Source organism: Saccostrea cucullata, unplaced genomic scaffold (genome assembly GCF_032062105.1).
Source record: "Saccostrea cucullata isolate Sc308-1 unplaced genomic scaffold, CSIRO_AGI_Scuc_v1 ctg757, whole genome shotgun sequence".
Classification (NCBI taxonomy): domain Eukaryota; kingdom Metazoa; phylum Mollusca; class Bivalvia; order Ostreida; family Ostreidae; genus Saccostrea; species Saccostrea cuccullata.
Window position 1 is genome coordinate 34,837 of NW_026920410.1, and position 24,682 is coordinate 59,518.

The 24,682-nt window shown below is 31.9% G+C and overlaps 1 protein-coding gene across 1 annotated transcript; it reads left to right on the forward strand.

Moving 5' to 3' along the window:
* The first annotated feature begins 745 nt into the window (after positions 1 to 745).
* Positions 746 to 5,888, forward strand: LOC134248658 (uncharacterized). Its single transcript, XM_062731061.1, has 4 exons — positions 746 to 925; positions 1,635 to 1,895; positions 2,829 to 2,984; positions 5,001 to 5,888. Exons 1-4 carry the CDS (start codon positions 868 to 870, stop codon positions 5,090 to 5,092), a joined length of 567 nt encoding a protein of 188 aa, XP_062587045.1. The 5' UTR covers positions 746 to 867; the 3' UTR covers positions 5,093 to 5,888.
* Positions 5,889 to 24,682: the final 18,794 nt, after the last annotated feature.

Here is a 24,682-nt window from a genome sequence, read left to right on the forward strand (position 1 = left end):
ATTTTTGTGTATAAAGTTGAAAAGTCCTAAGTTTTTAAGCTGTTAATTAAGGTAAAATCTCGTGATTTCAAATTGTCCAAAAGTTCCCTGGAATTTCTAAGTATCCACATCTGATTTACATCACTTCTTGAATATAATGTTGCACAGTACTCTTGAACTTTCAGAGTTCACTACTGTTAACATTTTAGTGAGGAGTAAAAAAGAGGCCTGGTTGAACATTTACTAGAACCTGCAATATATCTTTGTTTATAAGAAGTTTTATGAATAAAATGTCTGAAACATAATTTAAATTGATTGTAAAGTGATGTGACCTGTAAATCTCTTTTTCAGTATAGCATATTACTCGTATGGTATCCTGTACGTCAGTATATTAATTTCAAACTAGTCCCTTTCCAACGAAAATCTGCTCATGTCTTTTTTAAAGCCAATTCTTTCCCCTCGAACATTGAAATCTTGAATAAAACTCCTTCAAATGTAAACAAGCGAACAAGAGTTTAAAATACTTATATCGCGTATCATTTCGTAACACTGTCGGAAATATTGGAGATAAAACCCTGCACGCCATTCTTTCAATGTAAGGGAGGAAATACAATTGAACTTTAAGGATATCATTTCTGTGTTTCATGTCCTAACTTTACTTTTCTAAAATATAAGATTTATTTTTAGTTTTAAACAGCTGCTGATGACAAAATATTAAAAATTGTAAGTTTGGTTCGTCATTTTTTTTCACATATCCATAACCATAAAAGGAAGGTGATGAGTCTGTCCCGCTAGTGACACATACTCTTTAGGATCCACTTAGATCACGAAATCATCCGGAAAAAGACACGCACCCGCGAAAACTAATCAGCTTGAAGCATCAACACGATGAAGTGGGCAGCATTTTTGTGTTTGTGTGTATTGGACTGTGTTATAACAAGCTTAGGTAAAGAGATTTGTTTTAAAACATTTTTTTCTGTGTTTTTTTTTCTTTGTTAATTTTTCAATGAAGATTCTTATCAAAACAGAAGTTAAAAAATAGAAATATTAATGTATAGGTCAAGTCACAATGAAAAGGAAGATGATTTGTTTATGATCAACAGTCTATATGGCTACATTAATTCTTCATAATGATAGGTTACTCTCAGATAAATTCAAAGTACAGCTATAAGGGAAGTAAAAAAAAATCATTGATATGAATTGCTAAATTTGTCTTCTAAAACAGAAATCAAACTAAAATGTACCTCGATTATTTGTTATATCAAACTCGTGAAGATTTATACTTTTGACAATACTGAAGTTTCTCTTTAAAGAATGAGTTAGTCATAACAATAAATCTACAATTAAACTTCAAATCACTAGATAGGACTTAAGAGTCCCTCTATCAAAGTAGTTTGTCAAAAGATTGTTAGTAATTGGAATACAACTTTAAGTACAATCATTCATTTATTGATTTAAGCTAATTTTAATTAAATTGTAAGTTTACATGTATCGGTTTCCGTTACACAAACTGGACGGAATCCTCTTTAACTTCTGATATTATATTCCTATATTTTATATACGTAGATATTGATTCAATTTTTGTCTAGCTGATATTGATAACACTAACCTGATTTTATCGGTTTTTATCTTATTTTATTCTTTCTCTATTTCAGGATGTGCTGTTGGTATCTCCACGGGCGAGCTTGTACCGTCGGACAACTCCTGTTATCAAGTTGTCGCCCAGAGCCTCCCGCGTCAGGCTGCCTCTGAGAGGTGTGTCACAGGAGGGGGACACCTTGGGGTGCTCAGACAAAACTCGACCCTAACAGCCATAGGGAATCGCATCAAACAACAGAGTGAATCCGGAATACTGAGCAGCACTGTATTCTGGGTAGGAATGAATATCACCAGGGGGCGTATTCAAAGTGAAAATGGTACATAATGTAAAGTCATTCATTAGATCTGAATAATGTTCTTTTTACTAACAATTATTTTGCATTGCTTTGGTTGTAAGCAGGTTATGATACGTCCTTTTTGTTAAGTTTAACACGTCAACTTCCCTTATTTATGCAGCAATATCCCTTCATCAACGGCATACGGAGTCTATATCTCTCAATTGATTCGATATGCAAGAGCATGCTCTACGTATATACATGTACAATTTATTAAACGAGGTAAAATACTGAAAAACAAGTTGATTAAACAAGAATATCAGCGATCTCATTTAAGTCATCATTTCGTAAGTTCTATGGTCGATACAATGACCTTCTCAGCATTTAAAATTTATAACTAAGTCAAAAAATTAATGCTGACTGACGTTTTTCATACTAATTGTTAGGCCATTATTTACATACGGAATTGACGACGGATTTTTCAGTTATTCCCCGCTCATGACAAGGAGCACACGGCGGGTTTGACCGGTCGGTAGGGGATGCTTACTCCTCCATGGCACTTGATGTTTTGGAGATCCATGTTTGCTCCGCTTCTTTTTCTATTGTTTAATAGACGTTTGATCTTGAATACTGTTCGTTATCTCCATGTATTGCATACATTTAAATCATTAAATGTCAGAATATCATTTAGTATATCTTTTCATTGGGTTAGCGTTCTATTGACCGCTGTGTGGTTCAGTGACCCTATCTAAGTACTTTACTTCTTACTTTGAGGACCTTATATCACGCGCGTTTAATCAACTTACAATAATTGCTTTTAAAATTGTTTCATATTGAATTCCATTAAAAAATATAATACGTGTTATATTTGGTTAAGATTTAAAAAACATATTCATATTGCATGAATAATTGTTGATGACAAGAAATGGTTGTAAACAAGGATAAAAAAAATGTGCCTTTTTCTCTTTTTCGAAGGTCAAGAAGTCCTATTGTCTTCAAACATTGTTCAATCAACAGCTGAGTTCCCACAAGGACCGTGCATCCTTCTTTCAATAGCCTCTGGGAACCCCGAGCTAATATCAGCTGATTGTTCAAGATCATTTTGGATGTATGGTTATATATGTCAATATGGTAAGTGTTTGTTATCTGAATATATTGTTATATATGTCAATAACGTAAGTGACAGATATATGAATACATGGTTATGTATGTCAATATGGTAAGTGACAAATCTGGATGTATGGTCAAGAATGGATATATAAATCAAAATGGTAAGGAACATATCTGAAAAATATTGCAAAATTATTATTTAAAAAAACATTCTGGTTGAAAAAAAAAGTTCTCTGAAGCTGACATCAAAAAGATGCTTGATTTTCTGATTGACAATATATATGTGGTTTTTGGAAACCAGGTCTTCGAATAATTTATTAAAATTCCCATCGGTACCAATTGCGCCCCTATCTTAGCAGACCTATTTTTGTATGAATATGAAGTAGAATTTGTGCAAAATCTTAAGGTTGAAAAGAAAAAAACCCACTTACTGTGGCCTTCAATTCGACATTTAGATAAATCAACAACGTATTGTAAATTTAATTTAAAAAAGTTATTTCTATTCTTTTGTCGATACGATGTATCCTTGTGCGCTTGAAATAAAATATAGCACAGAGTCTGACTCATCTGTTTCATATTTGGATATTTTACGTGAAAAAGAGGTTAATGGTAATCTAATAACTAAGCTCTACGATAAACGTCATGACTTTAACTTTACAATTTTCAACTTCCCTTACTTATGCAGCAATATTCCTTCACTATCTGCATACGGAGTTTATATATCTCATTTGATTCGATACGCAAGAGCATGCTCTGTGTATGAAAATTTTCAAAAACTAGGTAAATTATTGACAAACAAGTTGATGAAACTTGAAGTAATCATTTCGTAAGTTCTATTTCGACACAATGAACTTGTCAGAAAAAAGAATTTATAATTAAGTCACAGGCTGACAGATGTTTTTCGTACTAATTGATTGTCCATTATTTATACACTGGAGTGACGACGATTTTTTTCCGTTTTTTCCCGATAATGACAATGAGCAAACGGTGGGTGTGATCGGTCAGCAGGGGACACTCACTCCTCCATGCACCTGATCGCACCTCTGATGTTTGGAGGTCAGTGTTTGCTCTGCTCCTTTTTTGTATTGTTTAAAGGACGTTTGATCTTGAATACTGTTCGCTATCACCATTTGCTTCACCTAGATAAGGTTTTGTATGTACGTCGATGTGTTAAGTGATGGATATTTCGATGTCGATTTGGATGATTACTTAATAATAGTATTTCATGTTATAATGAACATAAAATTCACGTTCATATTTTGTTTACATGGGATGGGGAAGTAACTTTGTTAGTCTGCTGAATAATTGTTTAGTGAATACTTGAGAACAGATAAATATATATATACATATGTATATATAAAACATGGATGAAATATCATTGGCCTTTGATAGATAAAAAGTGTTTTGTTTGCGGTAATTAGATATTCGATTTCATCAAAGTTAACTTTTCTATATCTTTATTATTCACAAATTATATATTTAGCACTCTGTTTTCATTTTATTTCATTTACAGTTCTTTCCTATTTAAGAAACAGGGTAAATGGCATGGAATGTTCAATCTTTTGCTAAAACGATGAGTTAAAATCAGAAATGCTTTCCTTGTTTAATGACTGCTTTCCGGTAAAAAGTTTCCAAAAATACCATCATCATGTCATACTTTTAAGTGTCTTTTTCTCTTCATATTATAAGATACATGTACTATTAAAATAGTAGGAAAAGGTTCGATATACAATTTGTAGATGGACTTTATTATCACACTACTTTTTAAATAGTCAATGCAAAGGTAGAATTAAATACATTTGTGGAAAACCAAACAGAGCATTTTGTTAATTTTGTTACTGATAATTTAATTTTGTAGATATGTTTGTAAAATTAACGTACTAAGCTCAAAAGTAACTTTTTTTTTTTTTTTTTTTTTTTTTGCTGAGACAAAAATAATTTTAACTCTTTAATAATATTTTGCCTATCATTCTTCATTTTAAGGAAATTCATGCTGAATAAATAATGATTTATTAATTTTGCCTCTTTCTATTTCAGCTCAATCGTCACAATCAGCGTTTCCGTCTAGCGGAAGATCCGCGTTATCTTTCTTTACTTTTATTTTGCTTGTGACTCTTGATCTCCTTTAGTCGATCTTTGTCATGTTTTTAGCTATTTTATTTATTACGTGTTTGTACACGTGTGATAGTGAATTTTTTTTTATGAGAATGTTTGTAAAATGAGTTTTAAAAAAATAGTTATTGTGACCTGTAATATTGTGTTATGATTTTTTTTTTATATATGTGCAAACGTAGAAAGTTTTATGTTCACTGCTGATGTTGGAAACAAAAGAAATCAGGATATGAAGGACCAGAAACTATGCTCAATTTTATTTTTTATGTGTACATGTATTTGAGAGCTTGGACAAGTGTGCATGTGAATGTGCGAGAGTATGCTTATTTGTATCTGTAAAAACTTTTATATATGCTAGTTCCAATCAAAATTATGTTATTACTCAACAACCCAAATCTCTTAATTGATTCAGACTTGACAAAATTTTTTTATAAAAACCTACTGTATAACTTTTCCCCATCTGATTACATTCTTGTTTCTTTTATTTCAGTGATCGTTAAAATTATCTATCGTCTTGCAAACATTTTGCAATTTCACGTTGTGAAAGGTTGTATTTAAAACTAAAAATGAAGCTTAAAAACACCTGGATTTTTTTTACTTCTTTCAAAAATGGATGCATAATCAAGGCAGAAAATGTCGAGTTAAAATTATGCAGGTCTACACATTTGCAGAAATGAAATTTTGTTCAACCGATACAACCACCAACTGTCTTGACGATCCTGTACATGTATACATACGTCTTTAACTTAACATGATGTGCTGTTTATTTTTTGAGAAGTCTTTTATACATAAGAAATAAATCATTAAAGCTCAGATTGTAATTTAATTGTGATTTTTGAAACTCGAAGATGCATACGTGCTTAAAGCTCGTTAAGCCATATTTTAATTGCAAAATTTCATAGCTATCCATATATACGGTTCTTTTTTCCCTTCTTCATTCAACCATTGTTGAATATTGGCCAACATAAAAAAAGCTAGAAAAATCAAATGGTAATGTGATTTGGTTGAGATATATCCATGAGTGCATCAAAATATGCATCACCAACATGAATGAACGACCTTATTAGGGACAATGACACAATTTATGATTCTGCTCGAAGAAAAGTTCTTGTATATCCAATTATTTTGTGAGTAAGATTTATTGACGCATTTTTTCTCCAAAATTATATTCTATTAATGAAAAATACAAGAGGAGAGCAGTTATTTTCCCCATCGGATTAAAGTAATGCTAGAGAAATTGAAGAAAGAATTGGATTTAAAACTCCACAAGTTGTTCCAATAAATTTCAGATTCTCAGACAATATCTGTTATGCCATTTGACATGAGTAAGCGCGTCAATATTCTGTCGGATATATCAAATCCCTTTCTTCACAAGTATGAATAGATTGAATTCATTTTGTCTTTTCCCTGCTTTCATCAAATATACATTTATGACTAAAATACAACTGTATTTCATATAAAAGTTGACAATAGCTATTTTGAGGGTAAAAGAGAATTTATTGAAAGCTACACATATTGATAATTTATTATTTATTCTCATATCATGTCAAGCAATATCAATGATTCAATATTCATTTGAAATATCAATATTTACATCCTTGAATTTGACATACAAGTACAGTACAATACAAGGAGATATAAAACAATTTATTTCTAATAAAGAATCATAGATATACATATTTGGCAAATAAAGAAAGCAAGGTTCAAGTATCATATATTATTGACTGTAGTATGTGCTAAAGCATATTGAATAAACTTGGAAACAAAACCATTTGTAGGTGATAATGGTATGTTGCCACTTGCTGAATCTAAAGTAGTCACGATAGTCATCAAAACTCTCTCTCTTTCTCATAAAAGCTTGAGGTGTGGGTCTCAAAAACTAGAAAATGCATCATCATCATTTATTTCACAGAAGTGTGGCCCACCACAAAAAAACCCTCCCTGACATGTTCAGACCTCGAGACAGAACACTTAAATGTCCCTTAGTCCGTCACTTAATGATGATTTAATTCCTTAAATGTTGATATATGAAAATGAGTTAGATTTCCAAACTTATAAACTAACTAAAAACCAAGCTCTAAAATACAGGCTTATTTAGGAGTTTGCAGTGATGCTATTGTTTAAACTTATCACATTCTTCATGAAGTGTTTTCTTTTCTTTTATAAAAAGATCAACAATACGAAAACTAGAACAAATAAACTATAATGGACGCAAATATTCGTTAACTATAATTAAAAAAAAAAAAGTAGGAAAGAAAAATTACGATATTAACTTGGAAACCCTTCCATTTATAGCGTACAAAAGCGCATAAGAATTTGTTGCATATGCATATGAACTATTAAAAAATGCAACTTAAATTCCATTCAAATAATACAATTCGGGAACAGTTCAAACACGGTCCTCTTAAAAGCTTTAGAGGTGGGATCAGGTGCCATGGAGTGTACATCCCCTGCCGACCTGTCACAACAACCGTTCACGTTTGCTCCTTGTAAGGATCAGAAAACGAAAAAAAAATTTGTAGACAATATTGTGTATAAATAATAGCCTAAAAATTGATTGGAAAACGTCAGTCAATATTTGACTTTGCTGAAAGAGTCATTGTATCGACCTTTAAACTCCAGTAATGATGATTTCAAACAAGACCCTTGATATCCTTGTTTTATAAACCTGATTGTCAATAGCTTGCCTCGCTAGTGCGTAGAGCATGCTTTTGCGTATCGAATAAATGGAGATACATATATATACATGTGAAGCCCATGTGCATAAGATAGGGGTTTAATGATATATATCCTTTTTTCGGATAAAAATTTCATGATACCTATTTTTTTTCTTTTTGAAGTTGCAAATTTTCAATATATAATATTTTTAATATAATGCACAACCCCCTTCTTTTTCATACATTTTGAAGCTTCCAAAAAAAACATAAAAATATTATTAGTATTAGTTCAAATGTATTTATTACTTTTATTTGAAATACATGTATAAACTTGTGAATCATAATAAGGTATTTTTATTAATTTAAAAACTGGACAAAACCAAAAATTTATTTTTTGTCATATAGTTGATAAGGATATAAATCATTATTTTGTAATTGTTAAATAAAAGAGATCCACATCTGGACATCATCACATGTATAAACGTCATACATGAGTATCCCTGCACGATTTCTGTCTGTTTTAGAAACAGCTAATGTCCATGGCCATGCCTTTATATATTATTTATTGCTTTATTTCTGCAACATGTTTGTTTGTTGCTTCGTAAGTCGTAAGTCTCTTTACAGAAAAATCTGTTTTTCTCTCTAGGGTATAGTAAAACACATACAGTTATTGGTAAACATTTATTTGTCATATCACTTATACTTCTTGTAATATATTATCACTTTTTCAAGAAGAATAAATCCTATACCTCAATGATGAGACAAATGTTTCTGAGAAAGAGCAACCCCGTGAGTAATTGAAATGGCGTATAGACGTTTATGAATAATAGGGACAATATAAAGATATGCAAATATAATTCTCTTCTTTAATGGAAGACTGATATTATTGTCTGTGAAAGAATATTTTATTATACCATAGAGATCTTTGGAGAACGCAGTTAATATAGGCGGTATGTTTCTGTGTTTTTATTTCCTTCAAGAGTTTAATGGCTTCTGAGTTTGTTCATGATTTTATCACAGATACACATTTCACCGCTTATTTTGCAGTCCTTTGCGGTATCTATGAAATGTGCACCAATACATGAATACATATAATATAATACATATCTCTCAAATTCAAATCTGCAAATACGTATTAGTTACTTGTGCCTTTTCAGAGGTTAGAAGTCTGTATACCTCTTTGACATCAACAAAAATATGGATAAAAATTATATATTTGATAAATAATCTATTTTCTCACTGAGAGCGTAAGGAAGTTACTATTATCTCGAATATTTTTTTAATCTTTGTATTTTTTTTTTCAGATCAAGCGTGATGATAAGATATATAATCTTATTTCCTGGGTAATTGAAATGGATTTTATGTTTTCGAAAAAGGAGCTTAAAACACTTTTAATTTCCCGATAGGATTAAAGGAAACACACCACGTAGAATAAATGACTTGTAGAGACCTGCGAAGGCGAGTCTGTCAACGATTGTGTAATCAACAATTTTTCATTCATTTTTTGAGTTCTCACTCTCGTTCATAGGGAAAATAAATAATTTTCATTTCAGATTTTTATACTATTTTAAATGTATAAAGAATGTTATAGTTTACTTCTAGGTAATTCTTCTCTTGTTTCCAAACAAGTCACTTGAATTGACCCATCACTGCAGTTTGACCTGATCATTTGAATAATACTATTGCTGGTGCATTCCACTACCTAAGAACAAAACCCTGATATACTGAGCTCAGAATGTTCAATCAAGTATCGTACATGTACTTATGTTACAACTGAAACTCAATCTCTTCAAGTATAATTTAATTACATTATTGATTGATTTTACGTTGTTAATTCCAATTCGAGATTTTTTCACTCATGTTATAGAGATGACAAGGTCTTCAAATTCAGAGCAATAATCTTCACTCAGGGCCATTGAGCATTAAGGTGTATTTATTGAACCAACGCCTACCTTTACTAGGGGCTTTGCTTTTTAGGGTCTCACTTGAAACTTTCAGTCTCGAGCGCTTGCCAAAAGAACAGTCACTGCCCATGTTTACATTTTTGACGCAGCGCGGTGAAAAGGGATTTAATTGTCCCTGGTTTTCGGATCACGAAGCGTCATGCCACACGCAGTATAATTTGCGTTCCTTTTTGGATACTAACCAATCAGAGGCTAGAATACACACAAAATTAAATATCTACATATCTTCAAAATATTTATGCAATGAATCATTTTTTTGAAAAATACAGTCTCGTGACGGTGTATGCAACCGAATTGAGTAACGCGCGTTAGCGTTATCACGTAATCAAAATTTGTTTGCACACACAGTTGCAGTTGTGAGACAATGTCTTTCAGAAAAAATAATTCTTGTACTATTACAGTATTGTGTTATCCTTTACTTATATCATTTTATAAAAGCTAATCTAGAAAAAGGATTTAATTTTTAAAAAATCAACAAATAAATTTACAATAAAACATTTGGAGATAACGAACAGTATTCAAGATCTAAAATCATAAACTAATACACAATAGGAGCAGAGCAAACAGAGACCTTCAAAACATCAGAGGTGAGATCAGGTGCCATGGAGGAGTTAGCACCCCCTGCTGACCGGTCACACCCGCCATGCGCTCCTTGTCATGATCAGGAAATAACGTCAATTCAGTGTACAAACAATGGACTAACAAGAGAATGTAAAACCTCAGCCAGCATTTGACTCAACGATAAATTGTATTTGCTGACAAGGTCATTGTATCGACCATAGAACTTATGAAATGATGACTTGAAACAAGACTGCTGATATTCTTGTTTCAACAACTTGCTTGTCAATAATTTACCTCGTTTTAGAAATTGTTTATACGTAGAGCATGCTCTTGCATATCGAATCAACTGAGATATATATACTCCGTATGCAGGTGATGATTATATATTGCTGCATAAGGGAAGTTGAGAATAGAAAAGTTAGTCATCATGTTTATCATATAGCTTGCTTGTTAGATTACCATTAACGTTTTTTTCAAGTAAAATATCCAAGTATGAAACAGATGTGTCAGACTCTGTGGTATCTTTTATAACAGCTAATAAGGATATATCATTCCGACATAAGAATGGAAATTACCATTGTTAATTGACGATACGTCGTCGATATATCTAAATGTCGAGTAAAAGGCAAGTGTTTTCTTTTCGCGCATAAAATTTTGGACAAATACTGCTTCATATGACTACAAAAAAGGTTCTGCTAATAAGGGGGAGAAATTGGTTTCCATGGGAATTCCAATAGATTTTGGAAGACCTGGTCTCCAAAAACCAAAAAGATATTGTCAATCTGAAAACCCAAGCAACTTTTTGATGTCAACTTCAGATTACTTGTGTGTACGATCAGAATGCTTTTAACAAAATAATTTTGCAAATGACTACTGACAAAAATAGGAAAAATTAAGGGTTCCATTTTTATTGCAAAAGAAGCTGTCAATGAAATCAAAAAGAATGAACTTTAATTTATTGTGGAAAATGGTTATGTTTAAAGTTAAAAAGTTGTGTTAAGTTAAAAACCCTAACCCTGGCTAAACACTTACTGGTACCCGCTATGCATCTTTGTTTGTAAGGATTTTTATCCAATATGGATATGGTAGTTCAAATTCATTTTTTGTTATTTGGAATAAAAGCACAATTAAGAAAAAATACAGATTTATTTTACAATGATAAAAATGGAAATAACGAACAATATTCAATATAAGTGATTTTTAGGAGTATTTCTTCATAGGTCGCTATTTGCAGATTTGACTACAGAATAAAAAAAAATTGTGTATATTCTGTATTTGTCGAATGGAATGATAAAAAATGTATAACTTCCAAAGAAAATGTGCATCATTTACTCCAGAATATCTTATGCAATTGTAGCATCTTTATTGAATTTCTCCCCATGCATTTTCTTAACGCTGTGGGGAATTTATCAATGTCAATTGAAATATGGAGGAGAGGACGCCTATGGAGGTGATAATTAAGTTAAACCTGATGTTTTTCTTCATTCAATATTGTGCACGATCTTCCTTTACTTTTATGTCTCATCAGTTTCTGGAAACTACAAACATACCAACATTTTTATTTCTATTCTATATCAGGAGTTATACTAGAATAATAGATGCAACAATGAGGTTTTAAGGTTCATTATTAAGACTTCTATTAACTCTAGATCTAAAATTGAAATATTGTTCAATTGTGACCTATTTTTAACTAGTTGTAAATAATATAGTAGGTCACTGACGCCAAATTTATAATTTTGTCTATTGAATAATCCGTTTTTATTAGGCTTTGGATCTCACTTTTGAATAATGCATTCTAACACGGCTTATGACACACGCCCGACAGACAGCAAATATGGCTGGCATTAATTGTTCAGAATAATATGTGATAGAAATTTGAAGCGCATATTATTATTTTTCAAACTCTTACTTTTTTTTTTACCTTTATACGTATATGGTACTTTAAGATTATACAAGCAACACACAGTAAATATGGCTGGCATTAATTGTTCAGAATAATGTGTGATAGAAATTTGAAGCGCATATTATAATTTTTCGAACTCTTACTTTTTTTTTTACCTTTATACATATACGGTACTTATACAAGCAACAGTAGTAAATGCTAGTTCAAGTAATCTTGGTTTGTTCTCCTTCAATGACCGTCAAGTATATAATACATCCATAAAAATCACTGAAGTCAAACCGTTGTTTAGCCCATACACCAATATTAAGCACTAAGATAGAAAAGGGACCTAAAATGAAGAAACAAAAATAATTATTATATATTTTCCAAAAAAGGAGTAATTCAAATAATGAAAAATGTATTAGATATTCTGAATGTTGTTGGGAGAAAAGTCTAGAATGTGAAAACTGATTGTTTTAAAAAAAATATTGTTGGTTGATCTAGAGCCAGGTTGGAGGTGGCTTTACTGACAAAAACATTGCTTTCAAAAGGCATTTTGATCATGTAATTATACAATGGTAATTTTTTGAAACAAAAATTTCAGAATTTGTTTTTATTTTAAATTCCTCCATTGTACCCAATACCTCTTTTATTTTTTGAATAATTTGTTATCAAGAAATACTGCAGAGGATTTGTATCAGTTGAAACATTAAAAATAGCATGATAATTGAAAACATTTTTTAAACTCTGAAAGATTATATTCTATTAATGAAAAATACAAGAGGACAGCACTAATTTTTCCAATATTTTAGGACACATCCCACTATACATGCTAATAGTAATAAATGGGAATTGTGTCTAAATATATTGAGAATTCAATGCCTACATATCATTTATGTATTCATTTTCATTGAATTTGTTCCTATTAGGGATTGAATACATTAAGTTCATAACAGAACACATACCAGAGTACATACTTAAAATATGATTTTAGATCCTTATGTTATGTTGTTTATAAAGAAGATTGAAGGAATAAAGACTAAATAAGTAAAATTGCATCCAAATTAGCTCAGGTGATAGGGAGGTGACAAAAAAGGTAATAAATAAATTCTAGTAACTGCTCCCCCGACAAATACTCGGCACTTGGAAGTTGCGGGTTCTCCAGACGAGACCTTAAAAACCGAGGCTCCGTTTTACGAAAGACATTGACACGATAATGAACCACCTTGAATGCCGTGTAAAGGTTTAAATGTGGTTGCCATCACTGGTATATGGTGACGTCTCTATGAGGGGAAAATTCTCATTTTGTTTGTTGTATATAGGGTAGCAAATAAAATATGAATGGTCTTCAAAATCTGTTTTGTATACTTAGAAAAATATTCAAAATTTTAATAAAATTCTGAAACGTTGTGTCATTTGAAATTGGAAAAATTTTTATAATCACTTTTCAAATTTTCCAGAGAGGAAAATGTAAAAAAAAAAATCTGTATGATTTATTACTACAACGCAATCACACTTAACAGATGTCTGATATGAGAGTCTGGTTTGTGTAAATTGCATTGATATTTACAAGTACTCTATTACTGTGACAATTATTTATGATATGTCATCACAATATTTCTCCTGTATCTCGATAAAATCACTACTTTGCCCCTTTTTACTGTTAACTTGGGGTATTGTTTTACTATTTTATAGCAATCTTGGTACAGAAAGTTTCTTTGTTTAGTTATAGTTAAATCATATCCATACCGGTTCGGTTTTTAAAAATCATAATTTTAACAAAACCCTTAGATAAAATGGAAAATATGTTTAATTTCAGCAGGGTTTTTTTCCCTTAAATTTTTAAATGAGAAGTAAATAAATGAGAAACCTTATATTTGAACAAGAATGCCTATAAATTTGTGTACTGATCTTCCTGTGTAGGAAGATGTTTGCATAATAGAAAACTTAAGAATTAAATTGCCAATGAATTTCTTCCAAAGGAAACCAAAACATCAACTGCACGCAGATTTTATTTAGAATGGGTCTTCGTCGCTCGCGTGGCGCAGTGGTTAGAGCGTCTACTCTATAGTCGCGAAGTAAGGACTTGTTCCTTTCGTCGCGGGTTGCAGTCCCATTATGAGACATGGGTACCTGTCTCTTATGTGAGACCGTATAAGCCGAAGTCCCTTGTTGCAGTAGGTGCAAGCACGAAAAAGGTCCCTCACTGCTCAATGGTCCTTAAGACAGAGTATAGGACAAAATTTACAGCTCTCTACCGACATCTCCATACAAGATAAAAATTCTCGAGAGGGAGTTAAATAATATACAAACAAAACAACAGATATTTTATGATGCATCAGATTTTTCAGAGTGGAGAATTTTTTTACCTGCTGACAATTACATGTTGTTATGATGACATTTTTGAAATCATACAAACTATTAAAAATCTGCAATAAAAAGTCTAATTAAATCGGGCAACTACTGAAAAAAGTTGATATTGTAAAGTTTTCATGAACATACTTTATTGTTTTACCTTTAAAAATGTGTTCCTATACTAATCTATACGAAAAAAAATCTAACATTACTAATGTTTTGCTGAGAAGGCATAAAAAATCGATGTTTGACCGCTCCGTGAGATATTGGACCGGTCGATGAGATGTTGGATCACTTACGTCACAGAATGGGCGGAGCTTAATCTCATTTTCATTCTTTGATGTTCAGTAGTGACGAACCTGAGGTTACATCACTGTAACAGTACAAAGTAAAAAAAAAATGAAAATGAAAGGTATCACAAAACTTTTATTGACTATGTTCTCGGGCAAAATGCGTTTTGTCGACCCTCGAACCAAACTGTCTGCTTTCGACCTTACAGCCTCGGGCAGACAGTTTGGTTCTTGGGTCCGACAAAACGCATGTTGCCCTCGAACTCAGTCAATAAATGTATAAAGTCAGCATTTCACCAATTTTCTGAATTTAATAATGAATGGTCTCGTTTGTCCGATAACAAGATATTATGTCTTGTTTGATACATTATTATTGAGCATCTGATGAAAAAATAGTTTTGACTACAGATTGGTCAATTCACCTTATACTCCACGGCTCGTGTAAGCAATGTAATGTTCACTTTTGACTTGTGAGGAAAATGGCCTGTGGGTAACTTTTCAAGTTGAATATTGAGACCAAAGTTGTGGAATATCTGATGAAACATATGGAGAACGAACAGTATTCAACATCAAAAGTCCATTAAATAATACTTAATAGGAGCAGAGAAAAGACGGACCTCCTAATATCGGAGGTGGGATCAGGTGCCATGGAGGAGTAAGTATCACCTGCTGACTGGTCACACCCGCCGTGTGCTCTTTGTCATGATCGGGAAATAACGGTAAAAATCCATCGTCAATTCAGTGTATGAATGATAAACAAACAATTTGTATATGTAAAAAAAGTCAGTCAGCATTTGACTCAATGATAAGATGTATTTGCTGACAAGGTCATTGTATCGACCATAGTACTTTCGAAATGATGACTTTAAACGAGACAGCTGAAATTCGTGTTTCATCAACTTGTTTGTCAATAATTTACCTCGTTTTAGAAATTGTTCATACGTAGAGCATGCTATTCCGTATCGAATCAACCGAGAAATATAAACTCCGTATGCAGGTGATGAAGGTACATGTATATTGCTGCATAAGTAAAGGAAGTTGACGATAGAAAAGTGAAAGTCATCACGTTCATCATTGAGCTTTGTTGTTAGATTACCATTAAAGTCTTTTTATTTTTCAAGTAAAATATTCAAACATAAAACAGATGCGTCAGACTTTGTGCTATCTTTTATTTCAAGCTCACCAGGAGATATCGTTTCGACGTAGGAATGGAATTTACCATTGGTAATTGACAATACGCCGTCGATATATATCTAAATGTCGAGTTGAAGGCCACAGCAAGTGTTTTCTTCTTTTCACTCATAAGATTTTGAATACATTATGCTTCATATGAATGCAAAAATTAGGTCTGATAATAACGGGGCGGAATTGGTTCGCATGGGAATTCCAATAGATTGTTGGAAGACCTTGTCACCAAAAACCACATAAATATTTTTTGTCAGAAACTCAAGTAACTTTTTGGAGTCACCTTCAAAGTATTTGTGTGTACAATCAGAATGTGTTTTAACAAAAAAAATTTGCAAATGACAAGGTAAGTAAATTAATGAGCTCCATTTTATTGAAAAGGGCAGCTGTCAATGGTGGCAAAAAGCCTGGACTTTATTTTATCGTGGGGAATGGTTGTGTATTAAGTTGAAAAGTCGTAAGTTTAGTTTTAAGCTGTTGATTTTGATGAAATCTTGTGATTTCAAATTGTCCAAAATTTCCCTTAAATTTTTTAGTACACGTATCTGATTTACATCGCTTCTGGGATATATTGTTGCACAGTACTCTTGAAGTTTCTCCCCCACTTCTGTTAATATCTTAGTGAGGAGTAAAGAAAGGGGCTTGGTTTAACATTTACTGGAATCCGCTGTGTATCTTTGTTTGTAAGGATTCTTATGACGGTTTGGAATCCAATATATAAATATATAGGTCCGTGTTTGCTCTGCTCCTGTTTTGTATTGTTTTATGAACTTTTGATCTTGAATACTGTTCGTTATCTCCATATGTTTCATATGGTAGTTGAAATTCATTTTGGGTCTTTGAGATATTAAAAATATTCAAAACTGACGTATTATTTTGAAGAATTTCCTTCTTAGAAAGGGAACTATGAGTATAAGTTGGATTACTACTTGCACAATTAAATCCAAAATTCTTCTAAAATACATTTTATATAATGAGTCTTACAAAAGAAGACAATGTTGTTACTTGCTTTTTCAGCGGGATCAGTCCGTACTGATCATGTAATTTATCTAATTTTTTTTCAGTCCTGGAATATATATTGAATGCAGAAGGACAGATGATTTTCATATTGCATCTCAATCTTTTAATAACTGGTTTTATCATGGATCTGATACATTTAATCCATTCTGATGAAGTGTCAATGGCTTCTTTTTCATATCTGGTTCATCGTCTGGCGTAATCTTCAACAAAATCCATAATATTTATGATATTCCGACGCCAGTTGAAGGATCGGGGTTCTCTTTATGTAGGACCTTTGAAAATAAGTGATCTAAGGTCCTTTTTATTAGCTATATATACGTCACCTATAATGACGGACTATAGTTATAGGGTGAAGAAGAACATGATCACGATGGAGGATTATGTTTCAGATACTCAATATCCAAGCCATAAATAGTTTTCTTGTAATTTGACGAGTTTGGAAGCAATAGTCGTTGTATACAGGGTGTAGTCTTTAACTTGAAATATGGCGGAATACAAGACAGGACCATTTTGTGATTAAGAATATTACTTATATTAACCGCTTCAATCCTTTTATTGGCATGTTCAAGATTAAAGAAAAGACTGATCGTGTTAGCTGCGTTTTCTTCAGTGAAACGTGGGGATTGATTTACAAAGCCTGTGTTTTGCAATATCCATAATTACAGATCCGAGCCTATATTCTGGTGTCGAGAAATCAAAAATGGGCTTTCCTTGACCTTTTCCAGAAGACTATTTAAAAGTTTCAAAGGGACAGAGTAATGTTTGATGCGAATATGATGTAGACCTAACATTTGATTTTTATAATGTAGTAATGAATCAAAAGAGACATCGTATATTGCAGGTTTATTATTAGACCGATGCCCATGACTACACGTACGTCTCTGTGTATGGTTAAAAAGTCCCATCACATTTACATTATTACACTCTGGACTGGAAAGACTTCTAGCACTATCGACATTGTCATTGTTTCCACAGGAAAAGGATGCTCCTAGTTTTCTAATGCAAAATTCTTCTATCATCTACGGTAAGGTGTACTCAGTGATGGACTGTTTGTGAATCTTTTCGAGAATTCTAACTTTCATTGACAAAATAGAATGATCAGGTAATTTAAAATATTTGTATAAAAGCTGCTGATCCCATGATTTATTTGAAATCGATGAAATGATATTCTTTTATTAAGTGACCCCTTGGTTTCACCAACATAAACAAGTCCACACAGAATACAGTCTATTCCGTGGACAACATTAAAAGATTTGCAGTTCAGATTTTCCCAAGTTTTAGTATAGAAGCTCTGTCCAGTGAGGTTACTTGTGAAAGAAGTGTTTGTTATCAAGATGTCACAGGTTTTACAGTTTTTCACAGAACACTTTGAAGCAGAAGAGATTTGATCGGAAAAGGAACCTTCAAATATATCTGTAATAGAAACATTACATTCTTTTCATTTTTTTTGTATGAGCTATTGGATTGAAACAAAACTGGGAATCTGAAGACTGTACATCTTACATATGATTAATATCCCTGAGGAATATCCGAGAAACAAGTTCTCAATTCAGCAGCAAAAATCAAATGTATAAATTGTTATCAAATTAAATTTATTTAATTAAACATACACACAGAAAACAATTTTATTTATTAGAATAACATGTTGACAATAATATGTTATTTCAATTCATATATTGATTTGATGTATCCCAGTGAATTTGAAATAATAGAAAAAAATTCAACGGCCACAAATGTTTCATATATTGTTCAATATATCATTCATTCATTGAATCTTTAATGAATTGATAACAGTTCATGTGACCACTTTTTATTATATAGTTTCATTGTGGGAAGCTGGAAAACAAGGGCTATTCGAGACACTGCATTGAGAACATACGCAAGGTATCTTACCTACTGATAATTTTTCAAGATATTCTACATTTAAACTTATAATACCATTACATGTTCTAAGACAAAAAATCAGCATGTGTTACCAGGAGTTTTGAAAAAATATCAAAGTATAAAAAATTTATGCATTTTTCAAAGAAAAGTGTACAAAAATTACAAAACATAAATTCCAGATTTTTTTTCTATCAAAATTTGTTTTAGAAGAGGTGTAAAATCCATATATAGACATTAAAAGTATTGCACACAGATCCTTCATTTAGTGGAACTCTTCAGCTCCAGGGAAGAACCCAATAAAGTTCAAACTACGTTGCGTATGACCTTAAAAATGAATGGTCAAGAATCAGTAAACTAGAGTAAAATTAAACGCTTCATTCAAGCTGCTGTAAAACTTGTTAATATCCCAAAAATACATTAACTGAAATATGTGAAATTTACAGCAACCAATATATGTTTTATACACGCATGAACTGGTAGAATTTCAATAAACAAAAATTATATAATGGGCATCAAAAAATGGGTACCGTCCTTGGCAACAAGGACATACATCAACCAATGTATATTTGCGAAAATTCAACAAATTATCACTTATTATGTTTTATTAACTTTAAAACACATAGCAAAATTGATAGAAATCATTTTGGGGGTAGTTCACACTGTTTTAAAGAAACATTTGATAGTAAAAAAAAAGTTTAATTCTCAAAGGTCACCCTATATTTTGAAAGATGAGTGAAAACAGCAGTGTGTAGGAATATCTAAAAATTGACAACATTGCAAACTTTTTCAAGGCCTAAAAAACAAAGACTTGCAAGAGCACAGCAACAGTTTTATATACTATTTTCTTAAATATTAGCGGTCTTGTTGTTCAAATTCATATTCAGGAGAAGGTTTAATTTCTGGAGGAGCCTAGAAAACAATTTTTTGCAAAAAAAATTAAAGGTTTATCAGAGGAAGGAAACAGAATGAGTAATCCGTTACATTAAATTTCTTCATGACAGCGTCCAAATCCACAGGCCATGAAGAGTAAAGGAGTTTTGGGATAAACAGAAAGTTAATGTTTTGTCACACCAACAAAATTTGCTAGATCTTTCAACCTTTGACTTGTTTTATTTCCCAAACTTAGAAAAACATCCATCAGAAAGAAAAAAAAACCCAAGTACAGCTAATCGTAGGATCTGCCATATTCCAGTATACGAAAGGTATTGCGCAAAAATATGTTTAAAAAAAAAACAATTAGAAATTGAATAGACTTGTTACGGACATGCTTTTTAATTAAATGTGAATATTTTAGTTATATTATTGAGACTAAATCATCATTTTGTTTCTTTCCGAGCTTCGATGACATTATTTACTGAACGTCCCTCGTATAACACCGGTTGCTATAAAATATAAGGGCCCACTTTATAAAAAAAAAAATGATTGTATATATTTAGTTTTTCCGCTGTCAACTTTCCTATTTCCGCTTTCGCCTGCATATGGTATTACATCTTAAAATTTAATTTATCAGAGGTAGATTTTGTAAATTCTAATAATGCTTCTTCTTATGACCTTGTTAGCATAATATAACATATCATTGCTTCATTGGGTCGTGTTTTGTCTAAACTGTTTCATATCAATTGTTAGTCCTTTCTTTTATAATAATTGTTAATTGGACTACTGAACGTTCCGTCCACCTGATCCATACATAGGACTCAATACGGGTGCGGTCGGTTGTCAGGGGGAGGCTATTTCCTCCAAAGTATTTGATCCCACCTTTATTTGCCGATATTTATGATACCGATTGTTAGACTATTTACTTTTCATGCTCTCTCTCTCTCTCTCTCTCTCTCTCTCTCTCTCTCTCTGGTTTATACCGTCTATTACAAATGAGCGGTCTCCACATCACACAATAGATTCGTACCTACGATACGTAGATCAACTACTTCCTTCGCGTCTCTAGAGTACAAGTGCGCCACAATGGCTACTCCTGGGAACGTTAGTTCTTGGAAATCTTTTTTTCTTAAGTTTATAGGGTAAATTCTATTAATTATCATCGACAAAATAATTGCTCGTGGCGATGTGTATTCATGGAAAAGAGTGACCTTTGAAAATCATAAACATGATCCTGCACGAACAATGATGATTCCACAGTAAGTGATTATATAGTGGCGAACATATAGGACTGCCCTAATAATCTATATTTCTCCCTGAAGCATTGGGAGTTGAATAATTATATAGGACTTCGAAAGCAAATTAATAAAGTACTTTTACCTTGTTATTTCGTATTGGTATTCAAAATAATGTATAGATAACCGTTATATAGAATCATTTTATTTACTGATCTTAATAGATTCAGGTAGTGTTTGTTTGACACTTAGGCTTTAATTGATGCCTTATTGCTTGTGACACTCCATGGCACATAGAGAAAGGTCAATTAATAATTAAGCGGCTCGTACAGTTGATTTGTTTCATAGTTTTCAAATATCTTATTTAAATCTACATCAAAATTAAAAATTCTTTAACTAATTAAAAAACCCCATTAAAATAACGATAACGCAAATTCATTAAAAATGCATAAGTTAGGCCATTATTATCTTGAACCAAGGATCGTTTTATATAGAAATGTCTTTGATGTTCCTTTTTTTGACGGAAATATATTTTTGTTTTCAAATATAATTATTTATTTATTCTTCCATCCAATAAATCATTCATTGAACAAATACCATTATGGCCATTCCACATTCTTATATAATGATCATGCAGTTCCAAATCATATTTGGTATGATAAAAGGGAATCTTTAATTTTTATTTGGTTTAATTGTTTGTGTTTCAATGAATTTTACTATTTCGTTTTTATTGGTCTCCCAGCTAATTTGCTTTACAAGAGCATCCTCTGAATACGACTTACTTTTAGACCAACACCGGCTTCTTCTACATACTGTTTCGTTTTTATTGGTCTCCCAACTAATTTGCTTTACAAGAGCATCCTCTGAATACAACTTACTTTTAGACCAACACCGGCTACTTATGCATAGGTTGAGGTTACGGAGATGTCAATAACCTTGTTTAACAGCAGTAATTTGTAAATTCTATGGTCTTTATAATGATCTTACTAACAAATATTACCTATATATCACTTGGTCGCAATTTACAGAACTGCTTCAGAACAATTGTAAGGCCTTTGATTTTGAACTAAATTTGACCACCACATGTTCTGTTTACGTGATCAATAAAAATATGAGACGCTTACTCTTGCTAGGCACTTGACCTTTGGAATATCCGAGGATCTCTATTTTTAGATACAGATCTGTGTTGCTAGTCGATATTTTGACCTCGCGCACTATTTGAATTTCTAAAACGATGTAAATTATTGACAAACAAGTTGATGAAACAAGAATTTCAACAGTCTCGTTTAAAGTCATCATTTCGTAAGTTCTATGGTCGATATAATGACCTTGTCAGCAAATACAATTTATCATTGAGTCAAATGCTGATTGACGTTTTTCATGCTAATTGTTAGTCCATTATCTATATACTGAATTGACGACGGATTTTTCCGTTAATTTCCAATCATGACAAGGAGCTCACGGCGGGTGTGACCGCTTGGCAGGGGATACCCACTCCTCCATGACACCTTACCCCACCTTGATGTTTTGGAGGTCCGTGTTTGCTCTGCACCGATATTGTATTGTTTTATGGACTTTTGACCTTGAATACTGTTTGTCAAAGATTAGGACTGCAGTTAAAGCCACCACCTTGATATATTTTCTTCACTTTTGAACTCAAATGCTATTTATCTCTCCAGAAGCAAATGATGCTCTAAAAAAAAAATCTTTAAAAATAAAAATAGATAAGATATTTTAAAACAAACAAGGTGATGTTACAGGGATTCTACACGCTCATTCAAAGTCATATTATGACTCTGATCATAAACAAGACATCCCTCCTTCCCGTTGATGACAAAGTGCCATTTTTTAGATATCATATATGAATATGTAGGAGACATGCAGATAAAGAGCCTGGCCATAGTAATTAATGTTCCCCTTGGGCCCATGGGCTTTTTGTTTCATGTGAAAGTGTGACTTGTCTGAAACAAAAGAATGATAGTCAGAAAAACAAATAAGGTTCTCACTTTTGTTTGCCATACCCTACGCAACATTTAAATTATTTTAAAAAAAAATACATGAACTTCAGCAAATGCCTCACTGCTATAAAATATTGAAGTAAGTGGAGAATTTTAATTTTTGATTGCATCTGGCCCCATTGTCAATTGAATTATGGTGTGCCTTTTGTGTGGAAGTTTTGTTTCTGCAATGAATACTAAATGCTGCTTTTAACGGAGAGTTGTTTAACCTGTTTTCTGGGTTAATAGAGTGATGATAGCTGATATTGTGTTTATGTTCAGTGTAATTAGAGGTGCACTCCACAATGGCCTCTTTATTAGTTTTATATAAATAAATGATTGTGATGTTTAAATTTATTATTCAGTAATGTTACAAAAACATGATATCAAGGTAATAGATTGTTCCCAAAACAGACAAATTCAGGAAATTGAAGTCATCACATTACATATTTTTCCATTAGAGTTTTCAAAAGAGGGAGATATACATCTGTTCTGTCGATAGACTGGGTTGAAACGGCAAATGTACTTTACCAGAATAATAATATTTTTGTTGAAATTAAGTTTTACATAATCTTTGGGTAAATTATGAAAATACGAATGGAATTTCATTTTATTATATTCCTATTCAAGGTCTATATCCTTCTGTTTAATTTCATTTAAAAAAATCTAACAGGAAAAAAAAAATGAGTATAAATGTTTAAAATAAAAAAATAAAAATAGCTAATTAATAATAAATTAACAAAAGAAAAAACAAGCCGATTTTCAGGCCATTTTACTTTAACGATTGACCAAACACCAAAAGAATACAATAAATATTTGTCAGAATGAACAAAAAATTTCGTAAAGATTCTAAAACTCTATCAAGCGATTGGGGATATAAAACATAAGATGAAATGGTAATTTGAAAAAAAAAATATCCTTCTGTGCTCAATAATTCAAAAGTGAAGAAACCATACGATAGATTAAGATAGATTAAACAATCAGTATACACTGGTCCATGCTGACAATGCATGTAACATCCATGTTTTTGTATAAAGACTCATGATATAAATGATATATACAATGTATTTTATAGGAACAGGGATTAAATTCTGCAAATGGTAATCCAACGTAAACACATACCCCTCTTTGTAAGGGAGAAAATTTCAAAATTATATGGTTAATTTAGATATTCCCATCAACTAAATTGAATGTGAACTACCATGCCATTGCTGGATTCCTAAACTTCATAAAAATCCTTACAAAGGTACATAGCGGTTTCCAGTCAATTTTCTACCATACCTCTCTTTACTCCTCACAAAAAATATTAACAGCAGTGTAAGGGACACATTATGAGAACTATACAACAATATACATGTATTCGAATTGAGCATAAAAGTGGTGTAAATCAGATGTGATAGATGAAAGATTTTAGAAAATTTGAAATCCTAAATTTTATCAAAATGACAATGATGCCCAATTTCTATACTATCATTTATCGTGGCGGATGTCTGTATAATGAGTTGAAAAAGTCTTCGTTATCCGCAACTCCTCTTTTAAAGAATTTCACAGAATGTTAGTTACATCGTGTCATTATGCATTGTTGCAACCACTATTGAAATAACGACCACTATTGAAATATTTATATCAATAGTGGTTGAGAGTGCATTTCTATAGCAAACATAGTTAGTAACCACTATTGAAATACGACCACTATTGAAATAA